This window comes from Lagopus leucura, unplaced genomic scaffold (assembly GCF_019238085.1).
Source record: "Lagopus leucura isolate 7727_CA_CO unplaced genomic scaffold, USGS_WTPT01 Super-Scaffold_774, whole genome shotgun sequence".
Classification (NCBI taxonomy): Eukaryota; Metazoa; Chordata; class Aves; order Galliformes; family Phasianidae; genus Lagopus; species Lagopus leucura.
The window spans coordinates 101,449-124,100 of record NW_024962258.1 but is presented as its reverse complement, the minus strand read 5'-3'; the positions used below and the strand labels follow the sequence as shown (position 1 = coordinate 124,100).

Below are 22,652 nucleotides of genomic sequence, written 5' to 3'. Positions count from 1 at the left end.
GAATGTACTTTCCAGACAAATATTCAAAATCTTGTTTTCTGCATAGTAATGAACACTCTGATTTTTTCCACCACTGGAAACTTGGCTGAGAGAAGATTCCACTAAAGGTAGACAAGGAGATCTTCAATTAAGATGCTCAGATTCTACCCTTAAACATCATTCTTCATCTCTTTAGAGATTTCTGCTGAAGATTTTATCAAGAAATGCAGAATTTGCTTCTCTATTTCACCATTTTTGCCCCTTCTGTCAATGTCCATCTCTTGCAACGGGGAAGGTGGCTGGATGTCCCAGAAGTGTTTTCTTTCATTACTGCAAGGCAGGAATGCTTTTACATGAATCCAGTGATGAGTGAATGTGCATGTACTGCATGTGTTTCAGCAAGACAGTTGGAAACCTGAGAGTCTACAGCTGTGTTGAATTGAAACCTAGGATTGCAAAAGAGACTGTAAGTTTTTAATAGTTTATACAAGACACATGCTACATCTTTTCTTATCTGTGTTGTCTATTTTATAGTCTAACAGTTTAATTGAATGACAAATTTTTTTTTAATCTCTCATAATATTTTAATATACAGAATCTGCCTTCCTCTGAGCCAGTGCCAGTGCCAGTGCCAGTGGTCTGCGGGCTGGTTCGGCCCGGTTCCATGACTAGCAGGGCGGAGGGATTTCACAAATCTGCTCCTCCAGAAATGGGAAACAGGGGACCCAAAATAACTAAATGCAGTGGCAGCAATCTGAGAAGAAACAAACTAATTTACTAAATATGCTATCGGAATGCAAGATAACACACTATAACATAATATAATTACAATTGAATAATCAATTGAATGTAATGAGAGAGTGCCCGAAAGGTGGAAAGGCCTCACCGTAACACTGAGGTGAGATGCACAGTCTGTTTGAGCAGGGAGGAGAGCCTGATGAAGAAAGAGAGGTCAGATGACCTACCAAGGCCTCATATCTGTTCCCCCTGAGCAGAAATGATGACAACACAGCAAGCAGTCTTGTGGGGAACATAGTGGTTCTTCTCTTCTGGGACATGTACTCGGAACTGGAGCATTAACACTTCAACTCCCAGTGCACTACATGATGATATGATTGGAGTACCACAGAATCACAGAATCACAGAATTGTAGGGGTTGGAAGGGACCTCCAGAGATCATCGAGTCCAACCCCCCTGCCAAAGCAGGTTCCCTACACCAGGTCGCACAGGTAGGCATCCAGGCAGGTCTTGAACATCTCCAGAGAAGGAGACTCCACCACCTCCCTGGGCAGCCTGTTCCAGTGCTCCGTCACCTCACTGTAAAGAAGTTCTTGCGCACATTTGTGCAGAACTTCCTGTGCTGCAGTTTCCAGCCGTTTCCCCTTGTCCTGTCTCCACTCACCACTGAAAAGAGTCCGGCCTCGCCATTCTGCCCCCCACACCTTAGATATTTATAGACCTGGACCAGGTACCGATAATCAAAAATCATAAAACCATGACAGCCAGATTTCTGTATCTCCGCGTTTGTTAGATTACTTCCTAGTAGTTTTCTCTGTATTAAAAAGTCAGTAATGTTTTCTGAGAAGCTTTTATTCTCAAATGAACATGTCTTCTTTGCTTTCCCAATTTGTAGTTTCCTATTCCGATCTTAGTGTGCTTCTAAGGATCCCATACTGAGAAGGTCTGCAATAAAAAGATGCTGGAAGTTGGTTAAGTGACTTCATGTCACAGAAGTAGCAGTCAGTGGACTGCTGCTATAGATTACTAGGAAGGTGTTAACTCATGCTTGACTGTACTATCTTATGATCAGGTAAATGTTTTTACTTTTCTCTTTACAGTACCTGCATGCAAATGGGATTGTGCATCGTGATTTGAAGCCAGAAAATCTGCTCTATGCAACACCAGCCCCAGATGCACCACTGAAAATAGGTAAACAGCGCTAAATAGATGTTTCCCTAATTTCTTAGGGAAGTAGTACTACTTCTTACCAGTAGTATGTGCTAGAAGTATGTAATTCTTACCATCACTTTGTTCTAAGCTAATGCTTATACTCAAATGAACAGTAAATTACTACTTCAGAAACATGATGGTGCATGGTGTTTTAAAAACACAGAAGTGAATTCTTGTTGTGGTTAATTTACAGCTTAAATACTGCAGAAAACTGTAGACAATAAGAGCACAGGTATAACAAGAAGGATCATGGAGTGAGTTGTATGCACCACTTCTGTGTCCTTTTTTTTTGCTAAAATAGTATTATAAGGGAGAAGATTCATAGACACAATAAGTGCAAGTTTGCAGAAAAAGAAAGTAAACAAACCAAGTATGTCCTCAGGGCAGACCTGTGGGATGAGAAGAAATGCTCATCATTATAGGGCACAGGAATTGCACCCTGAAACAGCAACAGCGAGGGGTGAGGAAGAGGTCAGGCTCTCCCTAGTGAGGATGTTATACGTCAGTTGACTTCCAAAAGCTGAGCATGTCCCACTCTTCCTGTAGCAAAGTGGAGGTCTGAGGAATCCAGCAGGCATCATGTTGTGTTCAGCCATGGACAGCTGCTGACCTAGTTCATACAAAAAGAGCAGTACAGGGCCCCCTGGTGGGATGTGGGTTGTGGCATTCCAGATTTATCAAGCTGGAAAAGGACTGATCTGTACAGACTAAAAGAACAAAAACCTGGAGGCTCCTGCTCTCACCTTCTTAAAGAATTCTGTCATGTGCTGTTTTCCAGCAATTGTATTCCAGATATTCACTGCTCTGTCTGTTTGCAAGTACCACTCTGTGCTCCTTTGCCAGGGAGCAGGTGAGCATGTGAGCAGTGAAAGTTCCATATTCATTATACTTGTGTTCATCACAGGTTTCAGAAGCTAGTTTTTCCACAAACTATTTTTAAGAATTTTTTTACACATTTCTAGGAAAGCATTGCATCTCAGGATGCTAGTATCTGCATTTACATTTTCTCGTGGCTCTGAACCACTGTTATATGTAATAGTTTAATGTAGTACCCAGCAGCTATGGTTTTATGGCTAGTAGTATGGGCTTCTGGAGCATTCATCCTCAGAAGAGCAGCATCTTCACCCCCATTCTCAGCCCCTCCTTCCCTTTTCTGTCTCAGATGCCAGCCTGTTCCAAAGGTGCTGCCATATCAGTGAATCACAAATTAGATAGAACTGAGGTGAGAAGAAAGTACAGCTGCTCTGCTGAAAAGATAGCTCCACTTAACTAGCTCAGCTTAGTCAGTTTCAAGAGATGGCAGGAATCATCATCCTGAGACAGCAGCTAGGCTTAGGTGTAATGCTACAGTTATTTCTCCTAAGCAAGATTTCTATGTGAAATATGAAGACATAGCTGCTACCTATACTTTACTGACATTAAAAACCTACAAAATTTAAGAAAAATAGAAAATAGGCTACTTTGGAATAAGATGGGCTATTTTCAAAATTACACCCTCTGTGTGACAAACCCAGCACTACACACACTTTATTGTATAGGTGCTGTATATCTTGCAACTCCTACAGCAGTGAGGGATGGAAAGACAGTATGTTGTACTTTGTTCTTAAATTGAGTAGTTCTTTATATTTTGATTAAGCTTATTGCCTTGCGGAAAGATAGATCTGTGGATGGCAGTATTTGTAAAATATATTACTGCTTAGATCAATTATAATGCATAATGTTGAACGTTTTAGGGATAAGGGAACACTAACAATAAATGTATAGAATAAAATATGAATTGCTTTTATCCTGATCAAAATGTACATTTTTTATATTCACTGTAACAAAACACAAATATATTTATTTTGTATTTTTAAGGACAGATTGTCATTACCAAAATTGTTCAAGAAATCACTGCAGTATGATTTTTCGGACAAAAATTCTGTTCTCTTCTGTTACTTTATTGAATTATTATATTTATTGAATTACTCACAAAGTGAAAGCTGGATATGTGCCTAACACAAGTTTCTGCATCACTGGTTTTACAACCAGGCATCTCACTATATTGCCTATGTGCAATCCTCGGGATAAACAAGTTACATTTGTGTCAGCCAAGAATACTCATTTGTACAGACAGTTTTTTGCTTCTGCACTGCAGTCTGGGCAGGTTCCTTAAACTGACCATCATTTCTCAAAATGACAGTACTGTACATTTAATGCATAGTTGCTCATTTAACTACATGTGCAATGTAACAATCATTATTTTATAAGGAAGTAAAAACACTAATATTTCTAAAAAATCTTAACAGCTGATTTTGGGCTTTCCAAGATTGTGGAGGATCAGGTGACCATGAAGACAGTTTGTGGAACTCCAGGGTACTGCGGTATGTTGTTTTATTATTTACAGTTTACTGTACTTAATGTGAGAATGTTACATTTTTTCTGTCCGAGGTGAAATTTTTCTTCCTAAAGTCAAAATTCAAAAACAATCTAAAAAAAGAATCTAAAAAAGAAATAAATAGAAAACTGAAATTCAGAATTGGGACCATATTCAATTTTTCTAAATATACACCCTCCAATACTGAAGCTTAATCAAAATCTGTTACAGTACAAGTTCATTACTTGAACGGAAATAAGTCCAAACCATCATAAAAATGCTGACACTACCAATACAGTACTTTAGAAACATCTCCAGAAATTTGGACAATGCAAGGCATAGTGGAAAACACTAAAAACATAGAGGAGGTTACAAATATTTGAATATTAATTATGGTGAATTTATCTTAAATGCAGAGGAATTTATTTTTAATGCAGAGGAAATCAAATTATCCCTTACAGTCAGCTCATAATTTAACCCCCTAATCCCAAACTATTTAGCCATTTAATAATATATGGTTTTAAATGCAGTTTTGCTTAGATTGTGCCAGAGCAGGACCTATATAATTGATATAATTGTTAATGTAACATAATGTAACGTAACGTAGCGTAGCATAGCGTTATGTTATGTTATGTTATGTTATGTTATGTTATGTTATGCAATAATGCAATACAGTATAATAATGAATGCAATATCAGTGCTGAAAAGAGCCTCACAGACTGTCCAGCAGCTTTCTCTGGGGCATACCATGCATGCTGCCAGGCTGCCAGTACAGCTGTCACATGCACACATTTGCTGACAGAGCAAGTAATAACCACCTTGTGGATGCCTGGAGGAGAAGCTCTCCTGAATTCATACAGCCAGAAAGTGCACCAGAAGTGGATCCTCCATAGCCAAAACATGCAAAAAGAGTCTCTCATGAAAAAGAGCATTGCAGTTGCCTTTTCTACTTACCTTTCACTGCTAGCTGCTTTTGTGTCAAGAAACAAGCTGATAGCCAAGGATAGTGGTGATCTTGTTAGCCTACAGCAAACTTGCTATGATTGCCATGGTGGATACTCATCTCTAGCACCCATGTCATCCTATGAAGAAGCTAATTTCCATCATTCTTAATGAACTCTTAGTCCTGAATTCAGCTTCCTAGGAGTGTACTGGCAGGTAAGCATATCAGGTAGTTTAGGATGGAGCTAAGCCAGGCTGGGTGGAAACTAAAGACTTGATATTTGGCTTCTCAAGCGTAGAAGCAAAGGATAGAAGACAGTGGAGAAGACCATGAAATTAATGAGCTTGTAGCCCAGCTGATAATGACATTCAGGTAACATGTCTATTGGCTTGTATGTCTTAGTCTGCCAAGCACACATAGGTGCCAAGTATACTAAGTGTGCTTTAGAGAAGCTCTGAATTCCTATCTACTTAGTGTCATAAGACTGTACTCTGAGTCTTGTTGTTTTCTCACTGCTGTTAGACTACAAATGTCATAAAACTCTTGTTATTATTTAGGCCTTTAAATGACTATCTTTATGTATTGTTAAAAATATTATGAGGCTTTTATGCACAAAAGAGCCCTCAGAGTAGAGATGGTTTGGTAAGAGAGGTGAGATGGAATGTCTGTGCTGAGGTGTGAAAGGAGCTTTGTTCCTTCAGACGTGAATCTGCAATTCTTGCCTTATGATCTGAGTTAACTGACCATGCAGAATTCCTGGTGCTTGGAAGATAATCCAGCGTTACTTTCCAGAAGTGGAAGAAAACCAGAAGGAGTACTGTTGGAATGCCAAATTAAACTATGAATAATTGATAGTCTCAGGCAGCCAGCTCCCACATCCTGCCCACTCTCCCATCAGCTGTTTCTCCAGAAAGGGCACAGCAAGGAAAACATACACTTGGAGCCTGGATATTTTGGAATCAAGACTTCACCATCGCACAGTGCCTGCAACAAGCGAAGTAATGCAGAAAACTGGAAACAAGAAGATGGACACAAAGAATTTAACTTGCTGAGTCGTTGTCCTTTGAGTGAACTGCAGAAGGAGGGGATTGCTTACAGTAGCACAGAAAACCATACAACATAGACCAGTGATTCATGGGCGTCTGTTACTGCCAACATCTAAAATAACAGCAATAAATCAGTGCAGTCCATTCTCCACAAGCAAACTTTACAGGGGAATCATTTAACTGTGTAATCATGGTCCAGATAGCAAGGCAGACCTCAGCATATAGGTTTTTGGGCTGTTTTGTGGTCATTTTACAGAGTATTGGTGGAAGGAGCAGAAAACGAAAAGGACTGGAAGTCTTCTTCCTTATCCTAAACAAGAAGATATTACTAGAAATATTGTTTCCTCTAGAAGAATAGTATCAGCCAATAAACATAAAAACTGTCCTGTCTTGTTCAGAATCACAGAATTACAGCTCAAAGCGCCCCACATGAAGTTAGCAAATATGGCAGAGGGGACATTAGGTAATATCTCTTTTTCTAGTGCATACAGTAGGAAGCATTTGCCCAGCTCCCAAGTATAGCTATATAGCAAAACCTGGTGATTAATGCACTTTGCCTTCTATACTAATCATCTGAAAAAATGCTTGGTATGTTTTGGCATGGTGGATCTTTTTGATTGGTTCTTTTAGATTGGTTGAAGAAATCTGAGCAAGCTGCCCAGAGGCTATCAGGGAGGCAGAAGACTAAAGGTCATGCTCTGGGAAGTGGTGCTTTGCAGGGATGTTGCTGCACACATGCAGCAAGAGCAATTGCCTGAATTGCTCTTTGCTTTCTTTAGGGCTGAACTCCCTTATAGGAAAATAAGGAAAGATCCATGTCTGAGGTGGCCATACTTGTTGTCCCTCACCTGACAGAGGGACACAGTGCTCAACTTCCTTGTAGTGCACTCGAGTAGACTAAAGCTGAACCACAGATGAGAAAAATCAAAATGAAGGAATAGGGAAGGAAGAGGTAGGCTGTAAAAGGAATTAAGTAATACTGGGATGTGGTGAAAATGGTAAAGTGGAATAAAGCACACTTACAGTGTTTCTCATAAACTTTAGAAATATTCATGCAATTGAAATTTCAGAAATAAAATTCAAAGTACCAAGTAAATAAATAAAATACCAAAGTAAGAATGCTACCTACTTTTGTCGCATTGTAGCTGCAGTGTTGTGTAGCTATTCCTTTTACATTTGCAAACCTAAATCCAAAAAGCTCTTTGTCTCTGAAGTTCACCATTCATTTTGCACTTTATTCTGTCACTGCTTGCACATGTCTTTTATTTCTTTATGCTGAGTGGAGGGAATCGTCTGCCTAACTAAGAACTTAAAGGAGTAGACCTTGTTTCAAAGATGCTTGCAGATATGCACTGAGTTTATACTGGTGACTTTTGTGACAGTAATTTCTGGATTCGAATTTCATCTTATTGACAAGACTTTTATCATCTGCAGCACCAGAGATACTACGAGGATGTGCCTATGGCCCCGAAGTGGACATGTGGTCTCTAGGGATCATCACCTACATTCTGTAAGTGCAGATGTCATAAGGTGGTATGCAGCTGCCTCCTTTGTTTTAAAAAAATCATGTATGACTTTATGCACTACGTACTATGCACTGTGTATGAGCAGTATATGCGAGCTGTGCTGCTGGAAAACGAAGAGATGCTAAACTTGAGCTATGATATTTCTATAGTAGTATAAAGAAGTCAGATGCTAAGGGAGCATGGCAAAATATTCAGATTACATATTTGATGAATATAACATTTCATCTTGAATAGCAGCAAGGTCTGTGCAGAATCGTACTACTAATGTGAATGAAAAGCAGTCAAGCTGCTGAAAGCAGAAGGAAAAAAAGGATAGAAATGTCAGAATGTGTACATTTTTTTCTCATTCATACAGACTGTAAAATGTACCATAATTTTAAGTAGCTTTTCGATTACAGATGGGGCACACAAAAGCTAAGGTGCATGCAATAGCTTTACAGTACCCCTGAACATTCTCAAAGACACATTCCTCTGTCAGCCACTGATGCTGCCATGCCTCTGCAAACATAGATTCAGCCCCATTTTAGTCAGAAAGCAGCGGACAGCCCTGAACAATGTCTTTGCAACAGTCTGATTGGTTAAATGATAAGTGTTGAAAATAAGTGTTCCTTGTCTTACAAAATATCCAGAGATTCAGCTGTTATCTGTGAGCATGCAGAAACAGCTGAAATTGCAAATGTAGACCAACATTTTCCAACAGTTGCATCTAGAGGTAAGCATTTATGGCTGCATTTTAATATAGCTAGTCCCAATTCAATTGCTAAGTATTGCAGTTATGTTATTCTATCAGTGGAATCTTTCAAACGAAGATCTTTGAGAAAGGAGAATTATGTCTTTTGTATTGGCACTTGTCTTCATGGGAGAATGAATAACTTCATTTATTCCCTTGGCAACACAGATGCTAAGCTGGCTTATGTAGTTGTATATGATGCTAGCAGGATGCCTTTTATAGGAGAAAAATGGGATTTTGCACATACACATTAAAAATACAGAAGGTTTTCTATATTTAGGCCCATTTTCTTTCCCCTTCTAGGACTCACTAACTGTGTCCCACAATTACAATGCATAATAATGCAATTATTTTCTTTCTACCTTCTGGAAATAATTATATTTTCTGGGATTTATACAAGAATTACATTTAAGGGTATATAAAAACTCTGATGAAAATAATATAAAACATCCTCTATCCATGAGCTTCAAATAATTAATGGCTCTCATTTGTCCAATAAAAAATCAGCTATAGTATTTCTCTAATATGTCAGGAAATGCATACGTGTCTTAATGATGAGTTTTGGAGGCCATGCTTTCCGTCCTTGTCATTTTTTGTTACAGTTTTGTTACCTTCAATTTCTAAATGTGAATCTTTGTCTCAAGGTCTGTTTTACATCTCAAATTCTGCCTCTTCTTTATACTCAGTGTCCTAATAGTGCTAACATAGTTGTAATTCCCACTTTTATTTCAGCTCATACCGTTTATTTGTGTAAAAGTTGAAGTGTCTTAGAGCTGTGAGGTTAGGCACAGGCCCTGCTGTCATCCACAAAGTGGCCACATTTCAGGCTCAGGGTTGAGTTTGGTGGAAGAGTGGGTTATTCATCCAATTGACCATTTCTCATCAGTTCTAATGGCCCATACTTAACAGAGAGATATGAGATGTAAGATGTAAGCATGACTGTCTCTGAGATGAGAGAAGTGTTTTTCCTCTCCACAGATGTATGAATTAAGGCATGGGCTTGCCTGACTACTGAATAATTGAAGTGTAGATTTTGTGCTTGAAATTGAGAGCCTTCTTTAAGCAGAGCTTCCTTTTGGGTGTAGTCAGGCTCCAAGTGAAATCATATACCAGATTTCTGTTATACTATGTGGAGCGCTATTTGCTATGGACAGCCTTTCTACCTCTTCCAGCTGTTCAGGACATGCTTCCAGGCTTCATTAAGTATCTGCACTGGTGCAAACAAGCATATGAGCTCCTGCTGTGCAACACAACAAGAGCAGATAATCCCCTGCTTTTCATCCTGGTCTTCTCCTCCTACTTCCCCATCAAAATACTACTTGATCTACAGGAGTAGCCAAACAAAAAAGGGTAGTATTGTGTTGCACTTGATTGGCTCTTCTATTTATCTTTGTTACATTCCACAGTTGTATTCTTCCAGTTAGTGTAAAGCTTCGTAGATCAACATTTCTGAATGTTTAGAAAGCTAAGACCAGAAAGGCATCTTCACAATACCTAATTTATTAATCCTGCAGCCTAAAGGACAATTTTGCATGTCCCAGTTTCATATTTTAGCAGGAGGAATGAGCATACACACAGTCCAAAAATATATGGTTGTCTGTTCCCCTAAAATGGAGCAGGCTACCTTAACTAAATGGAGTTAACTACCTTGCTACAGAAGATGTGTGTATAAACCTCTGTCTTCTCACCAGTACAGACTTTATGTATCAGGTGATTAAAACAACTTTTGACCCATACTTGATAGAACAGTGACTCTGATTTCAGAATTCCAGGGAAGTCACATTTATAATTTTAACAACAAAGAGGGATAACATTGTGCATTTGCTACATAGCAGTCAACAAGTATGTAGGCTTTGTTTATAGTCAGGATTGCATGGATTGCGTGGATAAAGGTATTTTGTGCTTTTTTTTTTTTACCAGCAGACTGAAAAGAGCACAAAGCTCTGTGGTGCTTTGTGTTAAATTTGTGGTAAATTCTAATTGATTTTGAGCCTTGTTACACTGACTTTTCTTTATTGTATTGATAAATGATTTAAAATGAATCAGCATAATCCTGGTATAAATGAAATCGAGAGCAGCCATGCTGGATTTAACTGACTTAATTTATCTACTTTGAAACCAAATATTTAGTTTTACTGACATAATATGGCATATTGCGAATGATCTGCCTAATGAAATGGAGATTTTTTGAGAAGTGGAAATGTATCTGTAGGAATTCTTAGTTAGATTACAGTGGGCAATAGTAGTGAATTATGATGAAAATATTTTTAGATGTACAGAGACTCACTTTAAAGACTTCCAACACAGTCAGAGCAAGCTTTAAGTACAGTTACACTATATGTAATTACACTATTACACTATATGTAATCAGTTACCTGGTAACCAGAAGCTGATTTTGACTGAACTATTAGTGGTCCAACAGCTGTAATCATGGAGATACTCTTTAGGGAAAGGAGCTAACATGAAACAAGCTCAAATATAGTTCTGAGAAAGGCAAATGGAAGGGAAGGGGTAGGATGACCATGACTGGCTCCCAGCTACTGAACTCCTGTATTTGTAGACTGAATCCTTATACTATAAGCCATCTCTGTCAAACATGGAATTGAGTAACACATCCAGAATGTGCTTGTGGTAGAGAATTTTTCCTCTGCATCAGTGCAGTGATGCAGCTGTTCAGGCTGAATACCACTCTCAAAAAAACACATTTGTTCCTTGAACATCTGTCTCCTTTTTCAGGGCAGTAAGCACACTGATTGACTTTAAAAATAAAAATAAAAACAAGTTAAAATGTAAAGTTACCTAGATTTCAATCTGTTGTTTTGCAGTTTCCTGTTATTTTCCTATAATCATCTTGTTGCTTGTTGCATTTTCCAGGGACAGAGTAGTGGATGGAATTTTTGTTTAGCTCAGAAAACTTATTAGTTGAAAAGGTAATTCACTTTGAAGCATCTGATTATTTGTGGAGGCGTGATTGAAAAGCACAAAAATGTTGTTATATAATAGACTGTAATATACATAATACAGTAGAAACTGTTTCTATCAGTTTACTTTCCCTGGGATTAACAGTGCGGATCTGTCAGGATCTATACTGTTCAGTATTTTCATAAATGCACTCATTAGTGTCATTGCAAAACTTCTTTACAGTGCTTAAGTTACAAGATGAGAGCTGATAATGAAAAACTGCCAAAGGATTTTTCATTACTGAATACCTGAATGATAGAATGAAAGAATGTACAATGGTAACAATACAAATTTGATAGATAAAAGCTTCTAACTTCACAGACAAAATGAAGGACTGCTGCTGTTTTTTTTTTTTTCTCTCAGGGAGAAGATACAGGGGTTCTGCTAATTACTGTCTGAACATGCTTTCTGTTTGTAAACAATCCAGACAAGCCGGCCCAAGGACAAGAATTGCTAGGAAATAAATTGAAATCAAAATGGGAAGCATATTTATGCTAATATGAAACTCAAGAGAGTGTGCTTTTTGAACAGCATTTGCATATTCTTTAAAAAACACTGAAGAAGACTCAAAAAAAAGGGCAGGAAAGAGCAAAGGTTTCAGACAAAGGGGTAACTAAATAATTTCAGTGCTTTCAGCCAGAGATCTGCAGAAAGAATAGGTGCAAGAAAGTGCTTTCTGGCATATAGAAGGTAAATGGAGATCAGCTTTTTGCAGTTTTTCTCGGGAGCAAGTGTGGAGGTCAGTGAATGAAAACGCTCAGTGGGATATTTCAGCCAAGGAGTGAAGATAGCTCTGATGTGCTTGACCACAGGATAGAATCACAGAATCATTAACTTTGGAAAAAACCTCCAAGATAATCAAGTTCAGTCATCAGAACATTACTGCCATACCCACTAACCATGTCCATTAGTGCCCTATCTTCACATTTCTTGAGCACCTCCAGTAACGGTGACTCCAACACCTCCCTGGGCAGCCCATTCCAATACTTCAGCACTCTTTCTGAGAAGAATTTTTCCTGATATGCAGCCTGCACCTCTGGTGGCACAACTTGAGGCAATTGCCTCTCATCCTATCACTGTTACCTGGGAAAAAAGTCCAACCCCCACCTCAATGCAACCTCCTTTCAGGCAGTTGTAGAGCAATAAGGTCTCACCTTAGCCTTCTCTATTGTTTAGCAGACTAAACAATCCCCGTTGATGTAGCTGCTCCCCAAAAGACTTGTGCCCAGAGCCTTCACAGCTCCATTGCCTTTCTTTGGACATGCTTCAGGGCCTTGATGTCTTGTAGTGAGGAGCCCAAAACTAAACACAATATTTGAGATGCACCCTCACCAGTGGGGGATGATCACCTCCCTCTTACTGCTGTATTTCTGATACAAACCAGGGTGGCATTGGCTTTCTTAGCCACCTGGGCACACTTCTGGCTTGTGTTCAGCTAGCTCAAAAAATGACTGGAAAATCTCAAGAGACTAAAGATCCATGGAAGTTGAATCCTGAGCCACAGTTTTTGTACTCCTCATTAGACATCTGACTTGAGATAGTTAGAGGCTGAAAGGCTTAAAGAAGTTTTGGTATGACATTTTATAGCTACTTTTACGTTAAGTCACTATATTAATTGTTCCAATCACAGATAACTGATGGTGGAAGATACTCAGTTTGATCAGCCTTTGCCAGTGCTTGTGAATGCTTACAGCATCACTTTGGTTTGCTCTGTTGTATGCATGCTGGCATGGTTTCCCAGTGTGGGGCATACGTCATGAAGATGGGAAAGATCAATCAGGAGCTATTTCTAGCAACATGAGACCAAGTAATGTTTGATAAACTTATCTCTTTTTTTGTCTTTGCAGACTTTGTGGCTTTGAACCATTTTATGATGAAAGGGGAGATCAGTACATATATAAGAGAACCCTGAACTGTGAATATGACTTTGTGTCCCCCTGGTGGGATGATGTGTCTCTGAATGCCAAGGATTTAGTAAGTAAAACAAAAATGAGAGTGCAGAATCTTTTGCATTATACCTATCTGGTTACTTCCTCAGTTCAGTTATTTCACTGACACTGAAGATATAAATTCTCAATTCCATTCTACTTGTACAAACAGTATCATAAAAATGCTTGCATTGGTGTGTTTATTAAGTATTTCAGGATGTCTCAAGTGAAAGCCATTGTAGAAATTCAGAGTATTTTTTAATTAGATTTGAAGATTTCGTAAGCTAAAGAAAGCACCATCTACTGTCTTTTTGTCATCAGAAGTCAGACAAGCAGCAGCCTGCAGCAAAACAATGTGTTTTGTGTACACAAAGAGCTTTGGTCCAAACTGGTTTCTACCATTTTGCTATAGTAAAGCTCACAGTTTCACTTTTGAACACTGTGTAACAAGCTTCAGATAAGGATGGAAGCCATGGCTCTCAAAATTCATGCTTTGAGCAGTCCTTGAGAGCAGCCCCGCAGAGAAGGACCTGGGGGTCTTGATAGATGAAAAACTTAACATGAGCCAGCAATGTGCCCTTGCAGCTCAGAAGGCAAATGGTATCCTGGGCTCCATCAGAAGAGGGGTGGCCAGCAGGGACAGGGAGGGAATTGTCCCCCTCTACTCTGCTCTTGTGAGGCCCCATCTGGAGTACTGTGTGGAGGTCTGGAGCCCCCAGTACAAAAAAGACAGAGAGCTGTTGGAGAGGATCCAGAGGAGAGCTACAAAGATGATCAGGGGATTGGAGCAGCTCCCCTACAAAGATAGGCTGAAGGAGCTGGGCTTGTTCAGCCTGGAGAAAAGAAGGCTGTGGGGTGACCTCATTGCAGCCTTTCAGTACCTAAAGGGAGCCTACAGAGGGGAGGGGAATCAACTCTTTGAAAGGGTAGATAACTGTAGGATAAGGGGAAATGGTTTTAAGTTGAAGGAGGGGAGATTTAGGTTGGATGTCAGGGGGAAGTTCTTTACAGAGAGAGTGGTGAGGTGCCGGAACAGGCTGCCCAGAGAGGTTGTGGATGCCCTGTCCCTGGAGGTGTTCAAGGCCAGATTGAATGGGGCCCTGGGCAGCCTGGTTTAGCATTGAGTGGGGAGGTTGGTGGCCCTGCATGTGGCAGGAGGGTTGGAGATTCATGATCCTTGAGGCCCCTTCCAACCCTGGGCATTCCGTGATTCTGTGATTCTGTGATTTGCCTAGCTTTACCTTTTCAATGGACTCACAGTACATACATGCCACAGAGGCCACTCCCTTGCTCCTATGTCAGGCACTGTCAGGCCACTGCTTAAAAGCTCTTTGTGAGGAAATTTCAGAGAACCTGAGGTAAATCCACCTTTCACACCTGGTCTTGAAGCAGCAGTGGACTGTGCTGTCACTTGCAATTCTCAGAATTTATATAGGAAGGAAATCTGCGTCAATGTACTGCTGCTAAGTACTGTCCTTACGCTACTTTACTCCATCTGCATCCTTAAAAAATATATAAAATAAAATAACCTTTCCAGAACATGCAGAAAACGCCATGAAGTGCAGCTTGTCTGGACTTTGCACCCAGCAGTCTGCACCATCTCCATTCTAGAGATATGTCTACAGTACTTCCCTCCCAGAAGTTTCCTACTCTTGCATTTGTAGATGTGCAGCCCTCCCGGTAATGACAGCAAAAGCAATAGCATAGATAGCATTAGCTTCAGAGAGGGCTACAAAATAAATACTTACACAGTACTTTCTAGTTCATGTTTACAAATGGTTATATAGTGACTAAATGAAGCATTTGATTTTTTACATATCTGGTAGTGATTACAGGGTGCATGTATGTACATGGAGTAAGGTTAACAGTCTACTCTATTTTGTCTTTGTGATGCAGGTTAAAAAGTTAATTGTTTTAGATCCCAAGAAACGCCTCACCACTCTACAGGCTTTGCAGCATCCATGGGTCACAGGAAAAGCAACAAATTTTGCACACATGGACAACGCACAAAAGAAGCTTCAAGAATTCAATGCCCGGCGTAAACTTAAGGCAAGTCTCTGGACTTAGTCTCTATTTTGACTTTGAAAGTTTGCAATAAAATCAGTAGACTACAGAGGTCTTGTAGACTTTCCAGAGTAATGTCATATAGACGTATTAAAGTTTTTTATATAAAATATCTGATGTAGGTGGAAAAGTCAAAAATTATTTAGTTAATATCTGCAGCTGGCAAATAAAAATGAGATTTGATTGAAAGCTCTACACAAACAAAGCTGCCAAGAATATTAACATCTTTCCCCAAATCATTTCCTTCTTTCTTACCTCCCTTCCCTCCATGCATCTTTCCATCCATCCATCTATTCTTCCATCTGTTGGTCTGTCTTGTTTAGTACTGCTGTCTGTATGTTTGGAGTGCTGACAAGAATGAAAAAAATGCTGAGTGGTGTATTCATGAGATATTCATCCATAAATACGGGAAGTACATAGTCTACCATATAAGCGTTTGATATATAAGCCACCTACATTTTCTACATCTGTCAGTGCAAAGCAGGAATTTAACTCATGGCATTATAGTAGAGCCAGCATTTTGAGCACCTTATACAAGGTGTTGAGCTGTGATTAACAGGCCAAAACTTTACAAGTATCTGCGAAAGCAATTGTGGAATTATTTATCTGAAGATTAGATTCTGTAAAGCAAGAATGCTTGTAAGACCTGCAGTGAGAATTTTGAGTCATCAGACTGCTCCTTTACTATCTAATCTACTTATCTACCATGAGAGGAGGGAGGATAAGATTTATTATGTGTAAATAATAAATTACAGGTGATTGAGCACCTAACTGACAAAACATCAAGAAACTTTCTTTTCCCCTTGTCCTTTCTTCAGTTGTTCAAGATTTGTATCTGCTTAGAGAAGACTTCCAAGATGGCTTAAGCACAGGGATCATTAAGCTCAGCGACTAGAGTGAGGCTACCTTTGTAGCCCTGTGGAATAAGAGTAAAAAGCATCTTGTCTGTGAATTTTATAACCCCGTGCAAAATTAAATGCACAGAGAAATGACCCTTAATTTTCATTTTATTCATTTTTTATAAGTTTTATTATAGTACAGTGACAAAGAGCAAAGAAAAAATTTTGTCATTTAGGACACGGAAGATATAATTCACAGTGATATTTTGCATGTGCAGAACTGGTGACATGTGTATTAACACTGTTCCCTTCTAAAAGATTTCTGTAGTCTAAGAGCAGGATTGCTGTGTATTCACCAAAGATGTCATGCAATCTTGTTATATTGAAATTATTCAAGAGCACTGAAAAGAGTCGTAAAATTAATTATTTATGAGTGAGCTGTTACATTCTCTGCCCAGAAGGTCAAAAAGAACATCCTCTCTCTCTACACTTGGAATTGATTCTCTACATAGTTTTGCACTTTTGATCACCAGCTGCCTAGTTTATTCAGACTGATAAAGTCAACAATTTTATACCTCTGTGCTTAGCAGATGTTGCTTTTTGTAAGGTTATTTCTTCATTGCTTTTTGCTCAAAGATTAAACAACCAAATCTCTAATATTAATAAGAATTATCTAGAGTTAACAGTTATTACAGAGTTGGTGTTTTATACTAACATATTTATATAAAATGAGCATTAAGTATTTAGATAATTAATTCCTACCCATAAAAGTAAGAACAAAGCAGTAAACCAGCTAATAAGGTTTAATTGTGTTAATAATGTAAGAATAATACAAAATTACCCTCTCTGTACCAATTACAAGACCAGTAGCAGGTTTTCTTTACATAAAGGAACATTGTTACAGAATAATTCGTAGAATCATAGAAGCACAGAATATTCTGAGCAGGAAGGGACCCTCAAGGATCATGGAGTCCAGCTGCTGGCTCCATGCAGCACCACCTAACATTCAAAACACTATGTCTGAGAGTGCTATCCAAACATTCCCAGAACTCCAGAGCTTGAGGCTGTGCTTACTGTCCTGGGCAGCCCATCCCATGCCCAAAACCCTCTGGTGCAGACCCTGTCCTTAACCCCCAGCTGCCCTCCCCTGGCACAGCTCCATGCTGTTCCCTCGGGCCCTGTCGCTGTCACACAGAGCGGAGCTCAGCGCTGCCCTCTGCTCCATGTAAGGAGTTGCAGCTACCATCAGGCCTCTCTCAGCTCCTTTGCTCTGTGCTGAACAAACCAGGGGACCTTGGTGGCTCTTCACATGTAATGTCCACCCTGCCCTTTGCCATCTTCTCCGTTGGACACTAACAGTTTTATGTCCTTCTTACACTGTGACACCCAGCCTGCACCCAGTGCTGGAGGTGAGGCCGCACAGCACAGCACAGCTGACAACCCCTCCCTCTCCCGGTGGCAGTGCTGGGCCTGGTGCACCCCAGGGTACGGTTGGCCCTTTGGGCAGCCAGGGCACACTGCTGGCTCATGTTCAACTTGCTGTTATCCAGAGCACACAGATCAGATCCCTTTTCATAGGCTGCACTCCCACCTGTTGTCCTACAGCCTGTACGTACAGCTGGGATTGTCCCATCCCACATTCAGAATCTAGCACTTAAATTATTACTTAATTTTAAAGTTTTCAGTGATTATTTGCTTTTTTATAGATTCTGTCGAATTTGTTTCATAAATATCCTCATGCCTAATGAGAGTAAATTACATTAAAATGATCTTGTTTTCTGAAATGCTTTCTAATGTGGATCCATATGATTTCCCTTTAAGAAGTCTTGACTTATTGACACATTTATTATTGACACAACTGCTGCCACATTTATTGGTGCATTTTGACTTCATGTTCTGTACTAGATGACTTGATGCCAACTTCTATATGGTTTGCTTTTTCATTTGCACATTGATTTTTTCCTTTTTTTTTTCTTTTTTCTTTTTGTATGATTGCATCTCCAAACCATCACAAACCATCACAAGCACATTCCTTGTTATTCCTTCATGCATACTTACTTCTTCTGTGGTCCCTATGCAAATTGCTGGCCAGGCCAACAATAGCTAGGGTTTGTTTATAGATCAGTGTTTCTTCTCCTTACTTCCATATGTCTGGTTTTTTGCAGGCAATAAAAGCAAGGGCTAAGATAACTGCCTTAATATGTGTCCTCATGTTTTGACATTTAATGTGGTATGAGAGCCTGTTCCCCACATTTACTGTTTTATGTGTGTGTGTGTGCCTGTGTGTGTAAATATGTAGCTCGCTGCAAAAGTAATGCCTCCTATTTATTTCCTTGGAAATTACAAAAGCTACAATGAATACAGTAATTCTGTTTGATAGAGCAAATTCTCAGCAACAAAACATTTTTCAGCATACTCACCACCATTAGCATTTTCACCAGCAGTGAACAAGAGTCTTCATGCCACACTCTTCAAAACCTGCACCAGTGGAGGTGACCCACTGTCAGTGTCACCACTGCTGAAACATGCCAACACAACTGTCCCATCAAGGGACAATTATCTCTGGTAAGAAATGTCTTATAAAAGTCTGGTAAAAAGACATCCACTGTTTGGTCTCTGTATGTGTTCAGCAAGCATCAGTGAATGTCAATGGGTGCAATTTTTTTTTTTTAATGGAAAAGTTCAATGATACACCTTTTTTTCATCTGCAATTCCACATCAAACACCATTTTGTCAGGTTGTCCCTCTGCTGCCATCTGTCACACAGCAGCAAAATGGAACAGAATATGTGTGGGAAGGTTTAGCCTCTAACACCAACAACATCTACCTCTGATGTGGTCCAACATAAAAAAAAGAAAGGAGGTATTACTTTCAAACTAGCCCTTGTAAAATATATACTACAGATATCAACAGAAACATAAAACCAGTTGGATATGTGACTGTGTTTTTGTGAACTAGTGCATCACTCTGGCTCAGTAGCAGTGGCTGCAGTTTTTAGTGAACTCTCAAGGTGCTTGTCAGAGATTATTGATGAAATTTTATTTTTTCTATACTTCATCCTTGACAATAGTTGCTCACTAATGTCCAAACTGCCAAAAGTGATTATATGAATAAAGCATGACTGTGAAGCAAGGGACAGTTATATCTGGTAAGAAATGTCTTACAAAAGTCTGCTAAAAAGACATCACATTTTTGAGTTGAGTATCTAATTGCAACTTCATGCACTGCATTATTAAACATGCAGGTAATATATTCACATAACTGAAAATGGAGTTGCAAACATAAAATGAATATTTTTTTGCAGTCTTGAAGCCTGTTCTCAAATTGCTGTATGAAAACAGAAAGCACGGCAGCATGGTTTTTTCTATTCACAAAACAGTGTTCAGCCAATGTATTACAGTGCATACAGTTGTTTGCTATAATTTGAATTAGTGCTGCACTGCACCCTCCTCGTGCCCTTGTATCAGCTCTAACAGAGCAGATTGCACACTGCAGTTTGCACACTGCGAGCAATGGATGCACACCTGGCCACTTGACAAGGAGAAGTCACCACCAGTGGTGGGCCACATTACAAGCTGTGTTGGAATGCATGCAGCCTGCAGACCACTGCTTAGTCATGCCTGGCTTAGTCTGTGTTGTGATGCGGCAGTCAAAATTGGTGGTTCCAGGAATGTTCCAGGAAAGTCAGATGGATTACTCCTTTCCTATCCCAAAAGACAGTACACATCACTTTACTCTTGAAGGCTACATCTTGAATTTCTTCATTAATGGGGAATTCATATGTCACCGTTCCACAGACTTCTGCTTTGACTCTGGCCCAGTGGTGACACTATGTCTCATCACCAGTAGTGATACAATCCAGGATGCTGTCACCTTCACCCTTATATAGGAGGCATTACTTTCAGAATGGCCCTTGTATATATGTCTGTATGAATATATGTATGTGTATATGTAGATACATGTTTTCCTTATGTAATCAATGATAATAAAGTAATACATCAATGATAATAATTACTATGATTGAAAGAAGCTTTGTTTTTGCCATCTAACTTCAGAGCAAGAGGTCTGACACAGTTTCAAAAATAATGCTGTGTGTGCAGCTGAAATAAAATTTATATTCATGTAGGCCAACTTTGTAACATTATAAAAGCAGCTCTTTTAAACTGCAGTCACATACATCAGATAGCCTTCTAAATTTGTCCTGGAGATATCTAGATGAAGTTTTGCTGAAGAACAAGCAGCGCTGTATTCTCAGCACCGTGGTGCTGTGGCTACCACAGCTGTGATTCTATAGCTGTAATGCTGGCAGATTATATCCTTTAAAGAATGCTTGTATGATCCTGTCTTTCTCAGGCTGCAGTAAAAGCTGTTGTGGCATCAACTCGTCTTGGCAGCGCCAGCAGTCACAGCGCTCATGACAGCAACAAGCCCAGCTGTAGTGCATCTCCTATCCGTGACAGCAAGCCTGAAGAGAAATCAACTCAGGAAGCAGAAGCAGCTCCAGAAGAAATGTCTTAAGTCAACGCACTCCCTTATTACAGCTGAGATCTGTCATTTCATACACCAGCTAACTTGTCATTCAGCAGGACAGATTTGTAAGCTTGACCTCTCTGGTTCTGATTTGGGGTGCTAAATGCACTGCTGGTGATTCTACCTTCAATGCATGTGACTACTTATGAAAATAATAAACTGTTCCATAAGGCATGTCAAGAAAACCGTGTTATTTGCAGTAATGCTGGCAGGCAAAAATATGGGGATGAATAACTACCTACCATGATATGTATATTTCATATACATCTCTACAGTGTTTCTAGATGTTGTTTGAAACAAATACTATTTAATTCAGTTTATGGAAGTAAGTGTCTTCTGTACGTCATGATTTTCTTTGAACTGCTTCCTTCCATATTCATAATCCTATAGTAGGCAAAATGGAAGGAAATACCAAACCAGTGCTTTTAAAAAATGTTGTATGAAATAATGCTTTTTACCTGTAAAATTTAAAAAGTATTTGGGGATTTATATGCAAGAAACATTCCACTATTTCTGGGAAGAAACTAGAATATTAGTTCTGCTGGGCATGAAAATGTATGTTCCTCAAGCTTCTGTTGAGAATGCCTTACTCTGAATTTTCGTGTTTATATACAACACTTTAATGACAACCAAAATTACTCAGCTTCCTGCTATTTCATTCTCTAGTAAAGCATTAGCCAAACAAAATGACAGAGAAATGGGGGATTAAAGTAAATTTTTGGAATACTGTTGCATTTATTTGTGACTTTCTAAACTGTGCAGCTAGAAAACATTTTTGTAGGGCCTTTGAGAATAATCTGCAATTATACAAATTTTAAATGCTTGAAGGAAGCTATTCCACAATGTAGTGATTTTGCTCTGGGGAACCACTCTGGGAGACAGTTAGTGTTATCTGCCTGCTTCCTAGATAATTTAACATCACAAGTAACCAGTTTCCACTAGTCAGTGCAACTAGTCCAAATTTTCCTGAGAAAGGACCTCTCATGCAAAATGCTCCACAAGCACAGATCGTTCATCCACTTAGAGCTCCTGTGTCTGAAGCTACAAGCTCTGTGCATGCAGCAGCTTGCAAAATTAGTATCAGTCTCTTCAGCTGTCTTGATCTTTGTTTGAATGTGACCAGTAGAAATTGAGAAACTATCAAGCATCAAGTATTTATGACTGTTTACATTTCTTTGATATCACTTTGATAGCATGGGGATTTCATGTTATTGCTATATTACAGAAGTGGCAAAAGGAACCTGATGTACAACATTGTCATTTGTGTTTATTAAACTTTCTGTACTAATAGTGACCTACATCCCTTATACACTCAAGATTCCTCTTTTGTTCTGTTTTTGTTTTAAGGTAGGCCTTGCACAACTTGCCTTCAAAAGGTTTACCAGCTGCAAAAGTCACTGATAAAACATTCAGTAGCTACATTTCCTGAAGAAGTTAAAATAAAAGGTAGTAGAACTCTTGGCAGATGTGCTACATAAAATGTAATCTAGATTACTATAAGAAGGAGTACTTCGCTTGCTCAGTAAAATGAATGCTAATGAACATACTGTTCTAGATATGATTTACCCATTTCTTAAACCCCCTGACTTTGTGCTAAGTGTGATTGAAATTTGAAGCACGTGTGTCTGCCTCTTCTGGGTGATACACTTTGAGATGATTTGGCACTGTCAACTGGAGGAGCTGGTGGGGCAGGCGGCTGTTAAAGCGGAGCTGAGGGTTCTGCCTGAGTTTATTGTTCTGGCTGTTAGCAGGCCAACAAGACCCACTTACAGGTTTTCCCATAGAAGAATAAGCGCTTTG

At 39.3% G+C, this 22,652-nt stretch overlaps 1 protein-coding gene across 1 annotated transcript in view; it reads left to right on the top strand.

The window, feature by feature from the left end:
* CAMK4 (calcium/calmodulin dependent protein kinase IV) overlaps positions 1-22,296 on the top strand; it is a 158,027-nt gene extending 135,731 nt beyond the window's left edge. The window contains exons 6-11 of the mRNA XM_042864925.1: positions 1,818-1,908; positions 4,218-4,292; positions 7,709-7,784; positions 13,339-13,465; positions 15,316-15,468; positions 20,676-22,296. Of these exons, the coding sequence (XP_042720859.1) occupies positions 1,818-1,908; positions 4,218-4,292; positions 7,709-7,784; positions 13,339-13,465; positions 15,316-15,468; positions 20,676-20,840 (687 nt within the window). The 3' untranslated portion in view covers positions 20,841-22,296. The remainder of the gene's footprint in view (positions 1-1,817; positions 1,909-4,217; positions 4,293-7,708; positions 7,785-13,338; positions 13,466-15,315; positions 15,469-20,675) is intronic.
* The last annotated feature ends 356 nt before the right edge of the window (positions 22,297-22,652 follow it).